Source organism: Dipodomys ordii, unplaced genomic scaffold (assembly GCF_000151885.1).
Source record: "Dipodomys ordii isolate 6190 unplaced genomic scaffold, Dord_2.0 Scaffold71, whole genome shotgun sequence".
NCBI lineage: Eukaryota > Metazoa > Chordata > Mammalia > Rodentia > Heteromyidae > Dipodomys > Dipodomys ordii.
Genome location: NW_012267287.1, coordinates 4,353,740 through 4,372,714, shown reverse-complemented (window position 1 = coordinate 4,372,714; position 18,975 = coordinate 4,353,740). Strand labels below are relative to the sequence as shown.

The window sequence follows — 18,975 nt, the reverse complement described above, 5'->3', positions numbered from 1 at the left end:
GGATTGCGATTCAAAGTCAGCCCTAGAAGGAAAGTCCATGAGACTCTTATCTCCAGTTAACCACCAGAAAACTGGAAGTAGTGTTGTGGCTCAAAGTGGTAGAGCACTAGCCCTGAGTGAAAAAGCTCAGGGACAGTGCCCAGGCCCCAAGTTCAAGCACCATGACTGACAAAAAAAAAAAAAAGAAAAGAAGAAAAAAAGAAAAAAAATGTATGAGTTCATCAGCAATGATACTTAGGAAGATGTACTGTTCACAAAGCAGACCATAAAGAAAAGCCCGAGGAAGTGCCCTTCCCACCTGGGTGGGAAGTGTTGAAGGGGAAAAGGGGGTGTGTTATGTGTTATGTGTGCTATGTGGTAGAGCTCTAGTGCTTTTTGTAAAAGCACATAATCATGACAGACTATAAGCACACCCATGGCCTACACTGTCAGAGCTAAGCATCGGAGAGGTGTATGGCAGTTCTGTGAAGTCCTACAAAGTCACAGCAGCATCCATTTTAACAGCCTGTAAAATTAGTATTGGTCGCACACACACCTTCAGAAATGAAGACACTGCCATCTAGTGTTAACTATGATTTGAACCAAGATAATTAGTTTAATGTACTTCAAAATACTACAAATGAAATGTAGTTAAAAGTACAAAATGATGTTTAGTGACTATTTAACATTCACCAGGGGTATAATTATTTTATCTGTTGGGGGGGATTTATATGAAGTTTTTTTTTTTGGACTCAAGGACTCATGCTTGCTCAGCTGGTATTCTACTACCTGAGCCATGCCCCTAGCCCTGCTTTTCTGCTGGCTGTTTTAGAGATGGAGTCTTGTGAACTTTCCTGCCTGGCTTGGCTTCAAATCTTGATCCTTTGGATCTCAGCCTCCGGAGTAACTATGATTACAGGCGTGAGCTACTCCTGCAAAGTGTGTCCTTTTTTTTTTTTTTGGTGAAAGCATATGATTTATTTTGTATTCTCTTAACTTTGAGAGGAAGATTTCTGAAGCACAAACACCTCGTTCCATAAAGATAAAATCCTAGAAGGATGCTCCCAGGGAGGTCATCTATGGCTGACTCACCTTTGCCCCCAATTCACATGATGCATTTGGTGTGCCCACAGTACCAGCTGCACTGACACCAGATGCAAGGGTGGCCGAGGAAGTGCTAGCTAGAAACAAGACCCCCATCAAAGCATCCAACTGTGCCTGTGTGGGCTGAGCTGAAGGCTGGCCAAAGTGTGCTCCCTCCCGCTCTCCCCCTCTCCCCCTCCCTCCCTCCCATGAGGAGTGGAAGCACCCCACAAAGATCTGCAGAATTAACAGATGGCCTGCATGGTGAGCCATGCAAGCTGCACTGGTGAAGAGAAGCTTGGTGGAAAAGATCAGGTACAAGTCCGTCTTTCCCAGGCAATGTGAGCAGGGGCAGAAGAGAAGCAAAGCACAGGGGTGGCAGGTAGACGGGTGTGTCTGGGAAGGGTCTGTCTCATTCTCTTCCTGTCTGTCTGTTTCCTGGGGGCGTGTCTGGGAAGGATCTGTCTCATTCTCTTCCTGTCTGTCTCTGTTTCCTGGGGGCGTGTCTGGGAAGGGTCTGTCTCATTCCCTTCCTGTCTGTCTCTGTTTCCTGGCTGCCAGGAGGTGGGAAGCTGGGCCATGATGTTCTGTCTCACCTGGGACACACAGCTATGGAGCAAGCAGACCACAGACTGGAGCCCTCAGCCAAATAGGTCTTCCCTTCTTTTAAATTGTTCTCAGCTATTTGTCACAAGGATAAAAATAACAACCATCACCAATGAGCATGGCAGTCACAGTAGGAACAGAAATGGCAAAGTAGGGACATAAATGACAAAAGGACCAAGAGAAGGACAAGAGGCAACAAGCGAGGCAGCCTGAGGACTGGAAATACTTCTGGCCGGCTGTGCCAGAACATGTGTTCCCAAGTGTGCACCAAAATATCAGATAAAATGACTGTGCGCAAAACCAGCATGTATGGACTCTCTTCTAGTCCTCATCTACACAGCACACAGTGACAACCACCTCCCCAGCATTTGTGCTGTACTGGGTATTACAAGCAGTGTAGAGATCGGTCAATGACCATATGAAAGAAAGGCTGAAATACTGCCATTTAATAGAGGGGACTTAGGCATCCGTGGATCTTGGCTTCCCAGGGGATCTGGAACCAGTCACCCAGGGAGACCAGGGACAGATGCTCTGTAATGGAGTTAAGGGGGTACAAATTTCCAAGAGACTGATAGTTACAGGTCAAAGGTTTTAGCCAGGCAGAACTGAGAAGAGGCTACCAATGGTATTCAGGTCATTATCACTAGAAAATGAGATCCTATTTTATACTTTTACTTACAATAGTTTAAAAAAGACTTTCCTTACTCAATGATGGCAAGGATATGGCACAACTTTGCTACTGGGTATGTAAAGTCACTGTGGAAAAAAATGTGACCACCGGGTACTGAACCACACATGGGAGTTTCTAAGTCATGCACACAAACTGACATATGCAGAACACAGTAATTTCACTCCCAGGCATCTACTCAGGAGAAATGAATATGTATGTATGCTTCTCACGGCAGCTCTACGTGTCATAACCTCAAGCTACAAACAACACATATCCCTGTCATATAAATGAATAGCCAAATCAGGTTAATTAGCACAGTAGCAAGGCACAGGCACAAATACAGGGAAAAGATCAAGTAAGCATGTTTTGAGAGAAGGCAGGCACACGAGTGTGCTTCCCGTGAGAGAGAGGCCCTGGACTTGGTGACCAGAAGTTGAGAGTTAGCTCTGGAGAGTGACGAATGGAAAGGACTCTCAGTAACTTCCTGATTTGAGCAGTGACTGGGGAGGAGGCTGAGGGTCCTGCAGACTCTACGAGCTTGCTTCTCTACAATCTAAGAGTGAAGGATGGTTCTCATACTTCTCTAAGGTTTCAACAAAACCAAAGACGAACGTGCAGGAGGCGGACCTGGCCCTGGAAGCCTGGGGTCCAGAGAGCTGGCAGAGCCTGATAGGTGGCAGTTATGTGACAGAGAAAGTGAGTGTGCCAGACCTGAGGTGGAAATGGGTCAGGGCTCAGAAGCCGTGGGTATGGAAGAGCCAGAGCTCCCAGAGCTGTGGAAATCAGGTGGGCAGTGATGGGACAGGAACACAGGGAGGACAGCTAAGCGCAGAAGGAGAGTGTCAGGAAATTTACTTCCCTGATCAAGGAGGGGAGCCGTGGAACAGGAAGACCGCCACCGCATGTGCCCGAAGCAGGACCAGGCGGTTGCAGCCGTATGGGGAGGGATTCTGGGAGGTGGGCTTGTAGTGAGGTCAGGGCCATGGTGTGCAGGCTGACTGCGTGCTAGCTGACTGCAGTGGGTGTTTGCAGTGATATCTCCAAGTCACGTTCACATAGAGCACGGCTACTGAATGGAGAGAGACCCTAAACACCAGAAGGCTGGGATATGACGTGAGTCACATTAAATGATGTCTAGTAGGACTCGGTAAAAGTACCCTAAGAAATAAAGGGCAAGCCAAAGTGGGCTTAGAGGACAAAAGGAAGAGAGGCGGCCTGCAGGTCTGAACTGGTAGGGAAGGCATGGCCCAGGGACACAGAACCCAGGGGTGGGAATCCCAGTGCTCCAGGCTCAATCCCTACCGTCATGCTGGAGCCCCAGCCACAGCACAGCCTGCCCCAGCTCAGGAAGCCCTGCTTTACTGCCAAACCCTTTACAGCTCCAAAAAGTCCAATGCAAGCACAAAAGCTAATGGGATGCAGACACAGAGGGGAGACAGTTACCCAAGACACTCACCTGTAAGCATTGATATAATCCTTCCTGTGTTCCAGAAGAAAATCTCTCAGTTTGCCAATGTGAGAAATCTAAAGTTAAAAAAGAAAGCAAAGGTTATGGAGATACATAATATGTTGTACATCTCAGTTAATGGAGAACAGTATGCAGCAGAAAAGATTTTGCAACTATACGTGACAAAAATTTGGTTTTCATTTTTTTGTTTTTGAGGAAGGGTCTCACTAGGTAGCCCAGGCTGGCCTTGGACTCTTCTTGATCCTCCTGTCTCAGCCTCTCAAGTAGCTGGAATTACAGGCAGGTACAACCACATCTGGCTCACTTTAGTTTTTGACTCTCATATAGTCAATCCATGTGTTAACTCTCCTGGGTCCAGAGTTAACAGTTCCTCTACATCTAACTGATATGGTCTATGATTCAGAAACAGATTTATGAAATTAGCATATGCTAGTTGTTTAGTTCACTGTGACATCTCCATACATGCATACATGTATCCTGATCACCCACTGCCCCCCCCGCCGCCCCCGTCCTGCTCCCTCAAATCAATTGCAGCAGGTTTCACCGTTCCATTTTCTTCCTCTTCTGTTTTAGTATCACGGTTCCATTTTCATACATGCGTCTAAAGTACACGAACTCTATCTGTCTCATTTGCCCTCTATTGGTTCTCCTCACTCCCATTAGTACCGAACCCTCCCCCACCAAGCCCAAGAGCAGCCTGTTATACTTTGCTGTCATTTGATTTTGTGTGTGTGTGTGCTGGTCCTGGGGCTTGAACTCAGGGGCTGGGTGCTGTCCTTAAGCTTTTGTGCTCAAGACCAGCACTCTACCACTTGAACCACAGCTCTATTTCCAGCTTTTTTTTGAAATTATTATAAAGGTGACATACAGAGGGTTACAATTTCCCAAGTCAGGTAATGAGTTCCTTCCTTCCTTCCTCCCTCCCTCCTTTTCTCTTTCTCTTTCCTTCCTTCCTTCCTTTCTTTCTTTTTTTTGTCAGTCATGGGGCTTGAACTCTGGGCCTGGGCGCTGTCCCTCAGCTCTTCAGCTCAAGGCGAGCACTCCACCACTTGAGCCACAACTCCACTTCTGGTTTTCTGGTGGTTTACTGGAAATAAGCGTTTCACAGCTTTTCCTGCCTGGGCTGGCTTCGAACTGCAATCCTCAGATCTCAGCCTCCTGAGTAGTTAGGATTATAGGTGTGAGCCACCAGCGCCCAGCATGTGTACATTTCTTTTTGGACAATGTCATCCATTCCTTCACTCTCTTCCTGGCAAAGCCGTCCTTTCCTTTCCTCTCTCCCAGGTTTTCCCTCCTGTTCCTACCCAGGAGTTGTATAGTTCATTTTCAGCACAGTGTCTACTGAGGACCGCTGCTGCATTTGTTTTGCCATTGGTCGCTACATTTCTGTGCATATCTAGCTTTTTTGGTAGTTAAATGGGGATGAGAGTCTCATGGACTTTGCTGCTAGAGGGTAGCTTCCAAGTTTGAGCCTCAGATCTCAGCCTCCTGAGTAGCTAGGATTACAGGCGTGAGCCACCACCGCCTGCCACCATTTGCTTTTTGAAACAGATGACTTCAAGGACTGTAGAGATAACACTGGCCTGGTAATGACACAACATGAATTCCATGAATGCTAATTCCTTTCTTGTGGTCTAAATAGCTGACATTTACAGACAAGTGTTCCTTCTCACGTGTTCCAGAGGGTGGATTTTAAGGCTGACGCTACAGGTTCATCAACACAGCCCTGAGAGCAGAAGTAGAGAAAAGAGCCAGAGAGCCACTGATTCCTACACAACAGATCTCCCTCCTCCCTCATCCTGCCCGCGTGGATGAGCAAAACAGTATCGGTGTGAGCGCTGTTCCTGTGATGGCCCACTGCATCTATTCATGTCACACGTTGAGTGTGAACCTAGAGATTCAAAAATGAACGCAGAAAAAGAGGTAAGAAGAAACCTCAGGACACAGCTGCCAAGGACAGAGTGTTTCAGAAGGCGAGAGTGGCCAGCCAGCGGTGGAGGGCGGCTGTGATCTGCCCAGTGCTCACCGGAGTGTCCCATTCCCCTCCCCCCCGCCAACCCCCGTCCTCCGGACATGCCCACGAGGCCCAGCCTCAGAAAGTCTGCTGATCTTTTATCTTCCATAAAGCTTTTCTGTCCATGCCAAGGCGGCCTAATTTTTCACTTTGCTCTGAAATTGAAGGGAATTCTACCCACCACCTACTTGGGCTTCACCCTGCCTGGCCAGGTGTGCCCCACCTAGCCTCCTCTCCATCAGCGACACTATGAGCCGAGTGCAAGTCTGCAGGGTGTTCCTGGTGTTCTAGGTCCAGGGGGCCCAGAAGGTGATCAGCAAATGTGTGTGGGCAGATCCCGTGTCTAAATACACAACAGTACTTATTATCACAACAGAGAGACATACTGGGCCAGCAAGGTTCAGCTAAGGTTTCCCACAGTGTCTAGGCTACTATTAAGGTTCAGAAAGAGCCCTAAGGCATTTGAAGGCATGAATTAAGACAAAAATAATATGGCAGCCATATTCATTTACTTAGTGGACAAACAATAGTTGAGTCTGGCCGGGGCAGGCACTTCTGATCTTCCCAAGGACCCTGCCTTGGGCGCTGAGGACGGTTCTCACTGTGGAGTTTGGGAAAGTGAACCTCACTGAACCAACTGACTCAGACAGAGCTCAGGCAGAGCTCAGACACGGGCTCAGTCTATGGCCATCTCTGGTGTCGCTACACTGCCTTCCTTGTTCCCTCCTTCCACCTTCCCATGTCCCTCCTTCCTGTTTTCACTCAAGCTGCATCATGAAACCTGACTCTTAAGCCTGTTGGGGAAAAAATAATGTAAGAAGTGTGCAAGCAAGGTTTCACCAAATCGCACGCAAGATACAATCAAGTGATTTAGTTCCACACTTTTCTGGGGGTTGTTTTTAACAGAATGGATCACACCGTCTGCAGCCAGGGGACAATGCAGAGCGAACAGCACCGACCCTCTCTGAAGCTCCGGGACAACGCAGCGCGAACAGCCACACTCTCAGCCCAGCCAGGATGTGGCTCCTGCACTAGCTTCATAGGTCATCAAACAAGTTATTTAAACTCCTTTTTAAAACTATTGGTATTCATCTGGTTCATTCCTTTCTTTTTCTGAAGGCAAGGTGACTTCATTTTTAGATGACTGTATTTTCTTTTGTGTGTGAGCTGGTCTAGGGCCTCGGTGCTGGCCCTGTACTTTTTTGTTCAAGGCTAGTGTTCTAACCACTTGAGCTACGGGTTCACGCTCAGCATTTTGGTGGTTAAGTGGAGATGAGAATCTCATGAACTTTCCTGCCTGGGCTGGATTTGAATCTGGATCCTCAGATCTCAGCCTCCTAAGTAGCTAGGATTTCAGGTCTGGTCTACCAGCATTAGCCTGGCTAATGGCAGTATTTTAATAAGGCTCACTGCTTAAGTCACCGAAGCATTGAAACTCTCTACATAAGACACTGCCATGAAAGCAAATTAGCTATAAAGCAGTAGTGATCTAGTGCCTGTATTAAATGTGTTTGACAGGGAGAAGAAAAGATATACATATTACTTGTCCTTCCATACAGCAATGTTTTACTGTGCAGGAAGGAAAGACCCCTGAGTGAGCCTGTGAGGCCTGGTCCTGGGTGCATCTGCTCTGACACAAGTGCACTGCGGAGCCTAGTCAGGACAAACTGCAAAACCAAGGGTGTCTGAAGGGTCTGCCGTGTACTCCATTCGCGCATGAAGCGCCTGCTCAAAGCAGAGCCCGCAGGCACCAGGAACATGGGAACATGGACAGGTGTCTGGCGGCACGGCTTGGAGACCTCAGGAAATCATAAGGAACTGTCTACTTTGTTTGGCTTGTGGTTTCAGGGCCCTGTTTTGGGGCTGGTGGCAAGGCTGAACATCTCGGTGGTTGGGCATGTCACTCATGGCAGCCAGGAAGCAGAGAGGCAGGAAGGGGCTGGGATAAGGGACAGTCTTCAGACACATGCCTGTGATGGACTTACATGCAGACTCACTGTGCTGGGAGCGTACCAACCCACTGAAGAAGGCTGCATCCACATGACCCCAGCATCTCCCAACAGCGCCCCCAGCGCCTGAGTCTGCAACCAGGAGCCTTCTAAGAGGATGCTTCACACCCAAATTCCACCCCTTTGCTTCCTTGCTACTTTCTTTTCTTTTTTTTTGGTCAGTCGTGAAGCTTGAACTCTAGACCTGGGTGCTGTCGTCAGCTCTTCAGCTCAAGGCTAGCGCTCCACCACTTGAGCCACAGCGCCACTTGCGGTTTTATTGGAGATAAGAGTCTCACAGACTTTGCTGCCTGGGCTGGGTTTGAACCATGATCCTCAGATCTCAGCCTCCTGAGTAGCTAGGACTCTAGGTATGAGCCACCAGCGCCCAGCTTCCCTACTATTTTCTAAATGCCATGTTACAATTAGTAGGCACAGTATTTATAATTAGAAATGCTTTAAAAAGAAAGGCTAAACCCTCCAGGTGCTTCCTGACTAAAACTGTGCACGTATAGCTTCCTCCTGCTTTCTCCTGGCTCACAGCCATCTTCCCCAGGTCCTAATCCTCGGCTTGACTTACTCCTGGCTCCTAGGGATTTCAGGTCTGGCTCCTAAGTGCCTTCTCTGACTCCCAGGCCATATTAAGGGCCCCTTGTAAATGCAAAGTGATGTTACCTATTTGTTTTATATTGTTTACATGTCCATCTAACATAGCCGCACAGGGATACATACCAGCACAAAATAGACATTTATGATTACTTAATGCTCTAAACTGATTTGGTTTCCTATCTCCTTCAAGAAATAACAAGAGGGGGCTAGGAATGTGGTTTAGTGGTAAGAGTTCTTGCCTTGCATGTATGAAGCCCTGGGTTTGATTCCTCAGTACCACATAAACAGAAAAGGCTGGATGTGGTGCTGTGGGTCAAGTGGTAGAGTGCTAGCCTTGAGCAAAAGAAACTCAGGGATAGTGCCCAGGCCCCGAGTCCAAGTACCAGGAATAGCAAAAAAAGAGAAAGAAATAAGAGGAGTCAGGTGCCTACCTACTTAGGAGGCTGATATTTGAGAATTATGGTTCAAAGCCATCCTGGGCTGGAAATTTCTGAGACTCCTGTGTACAATTAGCCAGCAAACAGAAGTAGAGCTGTAGCTCAGGTGGTAGAACACTAGCCTTGAGTGACAAAGTTAAGCGACAGGCACCAGGCTCGGAGTTCACAAACGAACAAGAAAGTATGATAGGACGGCCAACATGGCAAGCCACCGGCACACTCCCCACTATCCACTAGATGGCAGCATAGATAGCAAAGGGGAAGCAGTACCAGGCTCTCATAGAAAATAAGCCACTTTTTCCTCCAAGGATTTTTTTTTTTTTTTTTTTTACATTTTCTTTGGTGCCTTCTTTTTGATTTGGAATCAAAGGAGTCCTCGAGGTTAACCATACAGCAGTGGCTTTAGCTGGAACGGCGTTGTTTTACACACATGTATTGTGCACTTTGGGGGGAGTCCAGGAAGATGAAACACTGTTCTGAGCAGAGTGGACACAAAGGGAGCCTGGGAGGGGGCTGCCGGCTGCCATCTGCCATTGCAGGCAGCAGACCCGGCTTTGTTTACCAGTGTCCCCACACAACAGCCTGGTGAGCTGCTCCTTCGTGGCTACTTTGTCAATTACCCAAAGCAAGAGAAACTGTAAGGCAAAGCCCTGGACAAAACGGTGGGATTCTTCTCAAAGAATGGCTGGGTTTTAGCAGTGGGCGAGTTCAAAGCAGTGGATGAGTGTCTTTTGCTGATCACAGCATTGGTTTGACTTCCTCCCCCCTCCCTGGGCCAGGATGACAGGAATTCTGTTCTGCTGGCATTCACAACACTTCCAACAAAGACCTGATTGATTATGAAACACTAAGTACCGATTTGCATAATTTGCCTCTGCAAGAAGCAAGCATTGTTCAAGATTAAAGAGACTCCAGTAGGTCTCTCTGGCATATTGTAAAAAGTTCCCAGTAACACAGAATCATTATTCTCCTTCGTTCAATCAGCGGACAGCGCAGCGCGAGCTGCTCTGCGTGGCAGGCAGCCGGAGGCACGGGCAGAACCTCCGCCGCTGCACACACGCTTGCCAGCGACTGATAAGCTGAAATGATTTTCACAAGGATCGTGTTCCCGAGTTTAATTCACAGCCCACTAACTACATTCCAAAGTTAAGCTCTCTTCCATCTTAACTGAAAAATACACACTATCCATGACTGAAAGTCTGAGTTAACTGTTCAGAACTCAGGCACCGGAGCCGGAGCCGCAGCAGGCGGCGTCCAAGCCCGGCCCCTTGCAGGAGGGGGTCCCTGTGCGGACAGCTGGCTCTTTAGCAGGCCTTGGAAGCCCCTCCCTTGGCTTCCAGAACACCGCTGTCCAGGTTGCTCTGTTAAACCCACAGCGGCTTTTCCTGCCTTCCCTGGTTACCTATTCTGCCTATGCTAACCTCGGAGGCGGACGGCGGCCAGTTCAGCCCCTGGCTCTTCCTTTACACTGCCTTTCCATCCACCACGTTCTTTGCCATGCCCACAGGGCACCCGCCCTGCCTCACCTTGTTAAACATCTGCCGAAGGAGCCGCTTCCCCTCCTGCGTGGCACACAGGCCCTTCCTTCCTCCCTTCCCTTGCCTCCTCCTGCAGCTCCTACTTACTGTTTTTACCTTTCTGGTTGCATAGCACTGGCTAGGGGGTGCACAGAGGATAATACAAGTGGCTGACTGCCCCCTGCCCCGATCTCAAGACAAGCAGGACTGGGAAACCCTTAGTTGAGGAGCCCACAGCCCCCGGATAGGTTCAGAGCATTCGGGTGCACCTTGGTGGTTAGCGTGCTTGCCCAGTACGTGTCACTGCTCAGCACCGGGAGAACCTGGTTCGGCTACGCTTGATGTCGCAGATGCTTCACCCAAGGCTGCACTGTGGCTTCCGGTCCTGTTTGTTACCCGCGCGCCGTGCTTGGGCCTCTCACACCCTCTGTGCCCCCCAGCCTGGACTCACGCTGTGCCACAGGAACCACTGCCCCTCTTGCTCGGGACTTGGGGTTCCTCATGCCACTCTAGAGGCGCAAGGAGCCAGGAGGACTGTACCTCAACTAGAGCACCTTTCCCAGAAGCATGGGAAACGGTGCCATTTCCTGGCTTCTGTAATTCTGATCACTGTTCCATTAAGTTTATCTTAATTAGAAACCATCAATAAAGAAAATGGAAGAGAATGGGATTGAAAAAAAAAAGTCTGAAGCAACAGATGCCCTGATAGTTTTTGTTTGTTTGTTTATCTATTGATGATGCTGAGATTTGAATTTTGGGCCTTGTGCCTGCTAAACAGGCATTTACTCCTTGAACCACACCTCCAGCCTTCCTGACAGTCCATCTTTAAAAGGCTTCCTCTATACAAATACGATGAGAGACTTTACTAATTATTGCTTTCTGGACTCAAATTCACTCCACTCCTCCCTTACCCTGCCTAGCAACCCAACCCAAAGCAAACAATGGGGCTGGGAGGACGCTCTGCTGCTCCGGCTTCGGCTTCGTGAGTCTGTCTGTGCTCATTAATAATCACTGCTTTCTCTTCCGTGCACTTGACAAACACGTGAGGCTCAGCGTGGGACAGGCGGGCTGGGTGCACTGTGGAAGGAGGAAATGCAGGAGGACAGAGGGAGGAGGCCAACAGGACTGGCAGTGTCAGCTCAAGGTCCCAGCCTGGGCAGCCCGGCCTGGCCTCGAGGCTGGGTGAGGGAGTGTGCAAAGGATGCATTTTAGCCCGACAGCCCGGGGTTCAGCTCCCACCACTGCCCTTCACAGCGAGATGGCCTGGTCCCGTTGCCTTGCCTCTCTCCAGCCTTTCTGGTGAGGAGCACACTTGAGCCAACGCCACTGAAGCATGAGAATCATGCTGGCCGGCACGGGCAGGTGTGCAGTCCCCCCAACTTCTCTTTCTTCATCCTGGGCTCACCCTGATCCAACCCGAAACAAAGCTGCACACACTCTGTGACAAGTGGAAATTCCAAAGGACAACTGTTCCCATCATCCACCCCAGCTTTCTAGATGCCATGGCTTTTTCCTTGCTGTTCATGAAGCTTCAGCTGTTATCCCATAATGCAGAGCAGCAGCTTATGCTGGGTACCAGCAGCATAGGAGTTTCCAAGCTCCCAAGCAGGTAGCAGCCACAAATGGAAATCCCTGACTGACGGCTTAGCCTCAGATGGAAGCAAGAACTTCCTTATTATTCACCGACTCGGGTCCAACACTGGAATCTCCCAGATCCAAGGAGAACTCTCCTGCCATCAGGTTTCAATGGACCATGGAGCCTTCAACCCAACTGACTCCATTTTGACTCAACCGGCCTTTATCCCCTGTGCTGTCTTGAAAGCAGAAGCCGTGGTGGATGGTGAGCCTGGAGGAAGGGAGCAGGTGTCATGTCCAGGAACACGAACTGGGAGCCAGTTCCGTGTCGTCAGTCACAGCTCTGAACCAAGACTCCTCACCCCAAGTGCAGCCCAGCCCAGCGGTTCCAAGGCGATGTCTGATGATCAATCAGCCAAGAGCTCCTGCGGCCTGTCCTCTCACAGGCCAGGCTCTTTCCTCTCCTGTCAATGCTTTCCAGCCTGAGTCTCAGGTTCCCAGGGCTTGGGAGCCTCATTTGTCAAACTTATCTGACCGACAGTTGTTCAGCCACAGAACTGTGGAAAGTCTGGCTTTAAGAAGTCACGTGTCAAAAAAGGCAAACAAAAATACCTAACAGAAGGTCTGCATGACAATGTGTAAAAGGCAGCTAATTTGGACACACTGTCCTAGTGGCCAGGCGACCCTACATAGGAATGGCTTTACAAGTGGTAGTACCTGAATAGAAGGCCCGTCAGAGACAGGTGTGGGCAAGTAAGCAGCACACTGTCCAGTCAGTAAGTGGTGTGGCGGTATCTGAAGCGAAGCCTGCAGAAACTCCATTCTTCTTACTTTTCAGTTACTAAACCTAAAATCTCAAATTTCACCTCCAACTTGTTTTTATATATATTAAAAATGAGTAGTGTAGCCGGGTGCCGGTGGCTCATGCCTGTAATCCTAGCTACTCAGGAGGCCGAGATCTGAGGATCACAGTTCAAAGCCAGCCTGGGCAGGAAACTCTGTGAGACTCTTATCTCTAATAAACCACTAGAAAACCAGAAGTGGTGCTGTGACACATGTGGTAGAGCACTCGCCTTGAGCTGAAGAACTGAGAGACAGTGCTCAGGCCCAGAGTTCAAGCCCAACAACCGACCAAAAAATAAAAAAAAGAGTAGTGTACAACTCAAATGTGAGTTTCACTTTCTAGGAGGATTATACATTTTTGCTTAAATTCTTCAAGGAAACCTTACAAAGAATCCCAAATGTCTAAAGCATAGTTTTGGATCTTTTTATAAGGGCAGTGATACCTCTGAGACTGACAGAAGCTATGGATCTAAAACAACAAAAACAAACACAAACCATCCTGCCTCCCATTTTGAGTTTCAGAAACTCTTAGCTGTCTGGGGCTCAGGTTAAAGAACTGTGGTCATGAATGTGGTTCAACACACACACATACATGCATGAGAGAGGGGGGTAGGGTGGGGGGTGGGAATAATCCTGCATATACCAGCATCAGCATGGACCAATTGTTACATGGACCAATCCAGTGCAGCAATACAAATTCTGTCCAGGAGGGGGTGCTCTCCACCACACTTCCCCAGCAAACAGTACAGTACTTCAAAATGACGACAGCCTGTTTTAAGATGATTTGTCTCTTGAGGATATACATTTGGTTTAAGTTTCCACTGCAAAGCTAAAGTTCTTAAGATAGGTCATGCGGATCAATTGCTCCTGTAATCTGAAACTCAAAAGAGCAAGTAATATCTAAACAAGGGGAGAGGTGGCCTGGGCTTACAAGGGTCTGTCTCTAACAACCAGGAGACAGTCTGCCTGGCTACCTCTAATCTCACCATCAGAACTGTTACCTTGTTCAGCTTCTGCTTCACATCAGCACGAGAATGGCCAAAGCAACTATGAGCGGCACAAAGGGAGGACATTCAACTTCTATATGGCCTGATAGAGGCCAATAATTTATACTCCACAGAAAACTGTGATCCCTTTTTAACCCTAGGAGCAGAAGGGTTCTGCTCCATTCAAAGTGACTTTTTCCTTTTAGTAAAGACATAAGCAAAAGAATATCCGTTTTTATCCTGAAGCTCTGAGAAACAGGTTTGGTAACAAGATATACAAGCAGGTCTCCAAAGGCACCCCTCGAGTAAGAGAGCGGGGTAACATGCAGAGCGCACTGCAGTAATGCAACTGACTCCAAGGCCTTGCTGCAGCACTCCATGTCTTCAGACAACACACATTCCTTTCCCCCATTAAGGTCTCCTGTGGACTAAATAAGGCATGAAAGTTAAGAGGACTTGAATACATACACACAAACACACCAAGACAGAAAATACTATTTCAGGGAGTAAGTTACAACACCATCTTAACTCAGTGGTTTCTAGAGGTTAAAGAAACTGTAGCAAATTGTAAACTGCTACATTTTATGAAATGACCACTTGTCCGATTAAACATGCACTGTTATTAAAATGCTCAAAATAAGGTAAGATTTAAGGGCTGGGAGGCAGCTCAACAGGACGGCCATCAGAGCACATGCAAGGCAGCACGGAAAAACTAGAAAAATAATCCTTTGGTCCTCAGCAGTACTCTCTGGACCTCGACTGTGAGAATTTTTATGTTACTTTTAAGAATTATTATTTTACTTGGACATAAAAAAACATTTTAGGAACTATACTTGGATTTTAGATCCCAAATTCTATTTGAAAGCTTTAAAAGTATAACTAGTATATACAATTTAAATTCTTTAGAAGTTTTTTTTTTCCCCTAGGTCATTAATTAGGTAAAGCATCTGAAAAACTCATACATAAAAATTTCCATTCTTCCTAATCTATTAGTGAATTTTACATAAAATCTCTATTGATCTGTGTGCTAAAAAAGTCACTAAAATGTAACCCTGACCCCTAACGACTGTGTGCAAGGAGACAGTTTGTACCAAAGAAAAGAAAGTGAAAGAATGCGTGAGCAATCCTGCCAAAGTTCTGCAGGAACCAGCACTGGACACGTTTCTGAATGTCTGTGCAAGATCACTCCCAGATCCCCAGAAACCACCAGGCAGAAACATACACACTGCCCCAGGAACCAGGACGTAAACACCGAGCACAAACACCCACTTGCTATCAGGAGGTGACTTTTGGAACAAATTTGACTTTTAAAACAAATGACAAATTAAGCTTTTCAACTGATTTTTACCTATACCCTGATACATTTCAGTAATTTTTGATATTTCCTTCTTTATATAATCTCCATATATATTTATTTTGTTAAGTTCCAACTTTATGGCAAACTCAATGTTTTGGTTTTAAAGACAGAAGTGTGTATGTATGTATATATATGTATATATGTGTATATATATATGTGCTCATAATTAGAAAGGGCACTTAGGAGACTCCTCTAACCCATCTATTTTCAAAACTTCACATTGAAAAATTCATACTGAACTTTTATTTTGAATTGTAACCAAGGCCTTTGTCTGCATGAGAAAACATTATTAAAAGTTACATCTGACTTTAATAGAGGTCCTAATTTGCTTTTGCATGTTTACTATCAAATTCTAATCATGACTTTCACAAACTTATTTATACTTTCACACAGTGTTCCCCACGTAAATAAAAAAACCACCAAAAACCATGGGAAATGTTTTGCTTGAAAGATAAAAGCAAATTGGTCCAAATGTACGTTTGCAATAATCAGTGTTTACTTTGTTGTTCAAACATCCAGCTTATAGCATTTTCAATATCCACACACAACTTAATTTTGTCTCTTAAAAAGAAAAAAAGAGGGCAAGCGGTGGTCTTTCCCTGTGCTGTCCTCAGAGGGCAGCTGTTTTCTGCAGGGCTTCCTGATGGACAGGCAGCCCGGCCCCGGGTCTCTGTCCCGCACCGTGCTGCTCCTTTGCACCTTCAGTCTGCATATTTTATGTCTACTTGCATTTTTCCTAGTAAAATGAGCCTTATCATGTGGGCTTAATAAACATTTTAGTTAACAAAAACAGCCAAAGACAGACTGAAAAGAAGATAAAGATTAGCTTCATATATTAAGATAAATATTTTTTCCTCTCTAAGTAGAAAATCTAAGAAAATCTGCAGATTTTCTACAACATACATAAAAATATCTCAGACTAATCTGGGAACAATTTATCAACTAACATTATCTACTTAAAGAGAAAGAGCATTTTGGATAAGCAAACACTGGGGACTATTTATGTTGCTAAGCCATGTATTTAAAAAAATAATAGTTAAAACACTCTAAAGAGTGTCTGTGATGTAGTTAATCCACAAGCCCAGTGGTTCTGTTAAATTCTAGAGAAAGAAATTTCTCTTACGGAGACTCCAAGGCACCTATGCTATGAAACAAATGAAAGGAGAAGAAATGAATAAAGAAATACTTCCAAACAGAATGAACATATTTCAAGTCTGTGCGATTGACAATGGAAACATTTTTTTTAAAACCATTTAAAAACAAAAGTCTCCTGACAAGAGACTATGGTTTTGAAGTACATCACACCCAGGTCCCCGGCCCCGAATCCAGGTTCATTTTTTAAAATGAGGTCTATTTCCTGTAATTTTAGATATTTTAGAGTACAATTATTTTACATTTTTATGATGCCTTTGGGGTATCATTACAAATATTTTTATGTGTTTAAAGTAAGGAAAGTAAAATTAAGTAATAGCTTCTCTTAAAGGGAGCTGTCAACTCTCTTGAACAAAAATCTTTGTTTTAAAGCAATCTAGAGATTTATATCCCTAGTAACCATAGAAATTAGTCTTAAGCTTTAGGGGAAAAAACAGCATAAAGTGCTCTTTATTTAATTAAAATCAGATCTGTGCTCTTAGAAATAAGGACCTTCTTTTGAACAGAAAGAATTTTCCACAGAGTATAATTCTTTTTGGACTCGAGGTAGCACTCTGATAAATTAATCGAACACATTCAATTGATTCTTGAACGTGTGCACAGAGCGTTAAATGCCGTTGGAAAGGACTGGCTCCACGAGTACGTCACTGGAAACTTCCTAAGAAAGGAAAGTGAAACGCAGGGCTCCCAGCGGGGCTTGCTTATCTGGCTGTGAGCAGGGTAGAGAGCTAGTAGGTAAGGAGAACGGATTGCCCCCCCCCCCCCTGCCCGTGGCATTCACAGCGGGAGTCACGGTGTCACTGGAAAGTGAAATGAGTCCTTTGAGGTGACGAGCCACCCACACATCACCACAGCTGCACTGGTGGCTGCCACTTCAGATCAAGGACACGGGCCAGATCTGCGTCCTGTTATCAGCCGAGTCTAGTTTCCTGGGGACTCAGAACACAGGAGGAATGGCTGGGGAGTCGGCAGGCCCTTCTGCCCAAGCTTCCAAAGAATGTGCACCGGCATCAGCACCCGTTCTCCGATGGTTTGAAAACGTCAAAGTTTTCAAGGCTTATGAAATTCAGATGCTGAAGAAATCTGTAAATACTACCAAATTTGATTAACTTTTATAAGATTTAAACTCTGTAGCTTCAGGTTTTTCTCCGCATAATGATTTTAAAACTCAGCCACATTTCTGATTCTCATTATTATATTTTTTGAAATGGCCCGTTTGGAAACAAAGATATTGCTGATCAGGTCATGAAACAAATATTGAGTTTCTGCAAAGTGGTCACAGAGTGTATTGCGAACACTGAATTTCAGTCCAAACACAACTACTGCAGCTCTCAGATAATCAAAATCTTTGAAGAGGCCAAAAGAAGTACTGTGCTACCCAAGATTCGGCCCTGTGAAGAATGCTAGCCACGCACTCACCATCCCCTCCTGTAAGCAACCCGGCTTTGGGGAAAAAGTACAAGCATTTCCTGCCCACATTATTCAGGCTGACTTCACACGCCTGCCCAGGGACATTTTAATAAGCATCTGCGAAAATCAAAACATCTTGTTATGTGTAATGAGGTACAGAGAGGGACAGAGGATAGTAAGGAATTCTAAATGATACCAATTGGTAGTTTTCACAGCTTAACTGACACCACAGTGGTTTGCCTAGGTTGTTCTACAAATGCTTCCTCTATCGTGAAGAGTATGGGCTTGCTTATTTATTATTATTTTGAGTAGTGGGGTAGAAGTCAGAAATTCATATTCCAATACTCCTTTCTCTTCATAAACATTGTCACAGCAGTTAGTTCCCAGGTTAAACAACGCACATTATCTACCAGTGAATTTCCACTCTGAATTCAAATGATACTAATCAACAATGCTAGAACTATATGAATGTATGCTGAAGTCTCAATAGGAAACTATACTTATACATAATACTTTAAAAATAATCTTAAGACATCATATTCCACTGCAAAGTTTTCACAATGTGTTGGTTAGCGAGGACAAAATGTCAGTGTTGCACTAGCTGTGCAGATGGAGGGGTTTCCCTGACCCCCAACTCATGGAAAACATAAGACCTCTGCTTTCACAGGGCCACGAATTCACGGGGAGCTTCCTGGGTTTAACTCCTCTTCCTCTCATGCAGTCAAAACCAGCAGGCAAACACGTATTCTTTCCTTGACCCTCCTCAACCTTGCATCTCACGATGGTCCCTGTTAGGATTTTATCTAACAGGCAAAACTTTCTACTGGGATCAGGTAATCTAGTTGGCAGTCATCCTGGGATTTCTCACACATGTGCACAAGGGTCCTGCGGTGAGCAGTGTGGGTTTGGTTTGGCGATGAGGTCTCACTACTTTGCCCAAGCTGGTCTTGAACTATTGACTCAAGCAATCCCACCACCGACAGGCATTAGGACAGAATGAGCCCATAGACCACATCTGAGCTGACAGAGCACCCTTACTCAAGTCTCTCTTCTCTAGCTCTCTAAGTCTATCCAGTTCTCAAAATGCCATAACTTCATGCATTTGGCTGAAAATGGAATAGTATGTTTTCAAGTGATATTTCATAACCAACTCTTAAGGAAAAAGTTTTGGATCCATTCCACCTACTACAGAGCACATTCTTATGTTCCTACATCTCATATAATTTCACTCCACGTGTCTCTGGGAACACCTTTCTGGTCGTACAGGTAAGAGAGCTAAAG

General features: G+C 46.0%; 1 protein-coding gene across 1 annotated transcript in view; it reads right to left on the bottom strand.

Annotated features, from left to right (window-relative positions):
• Positions 1-18,975, bottom strand: part of Stx18 (syntaxin 18) — an 85,779-nt gene that overhangs the window by 26,805 nt on the left and 39,999 nt on the right. The window contains exon 2 of the mRNA XM_013023965.1: positions 3,795-3,862. Within this exon, the coding sequence (XP_012879419.1) occupies positions 3,795-3,862 (68 nt within the window). The remainder of the gene's footprint in view (positions 1-3,794; positions 3,863-18,975) is intronic.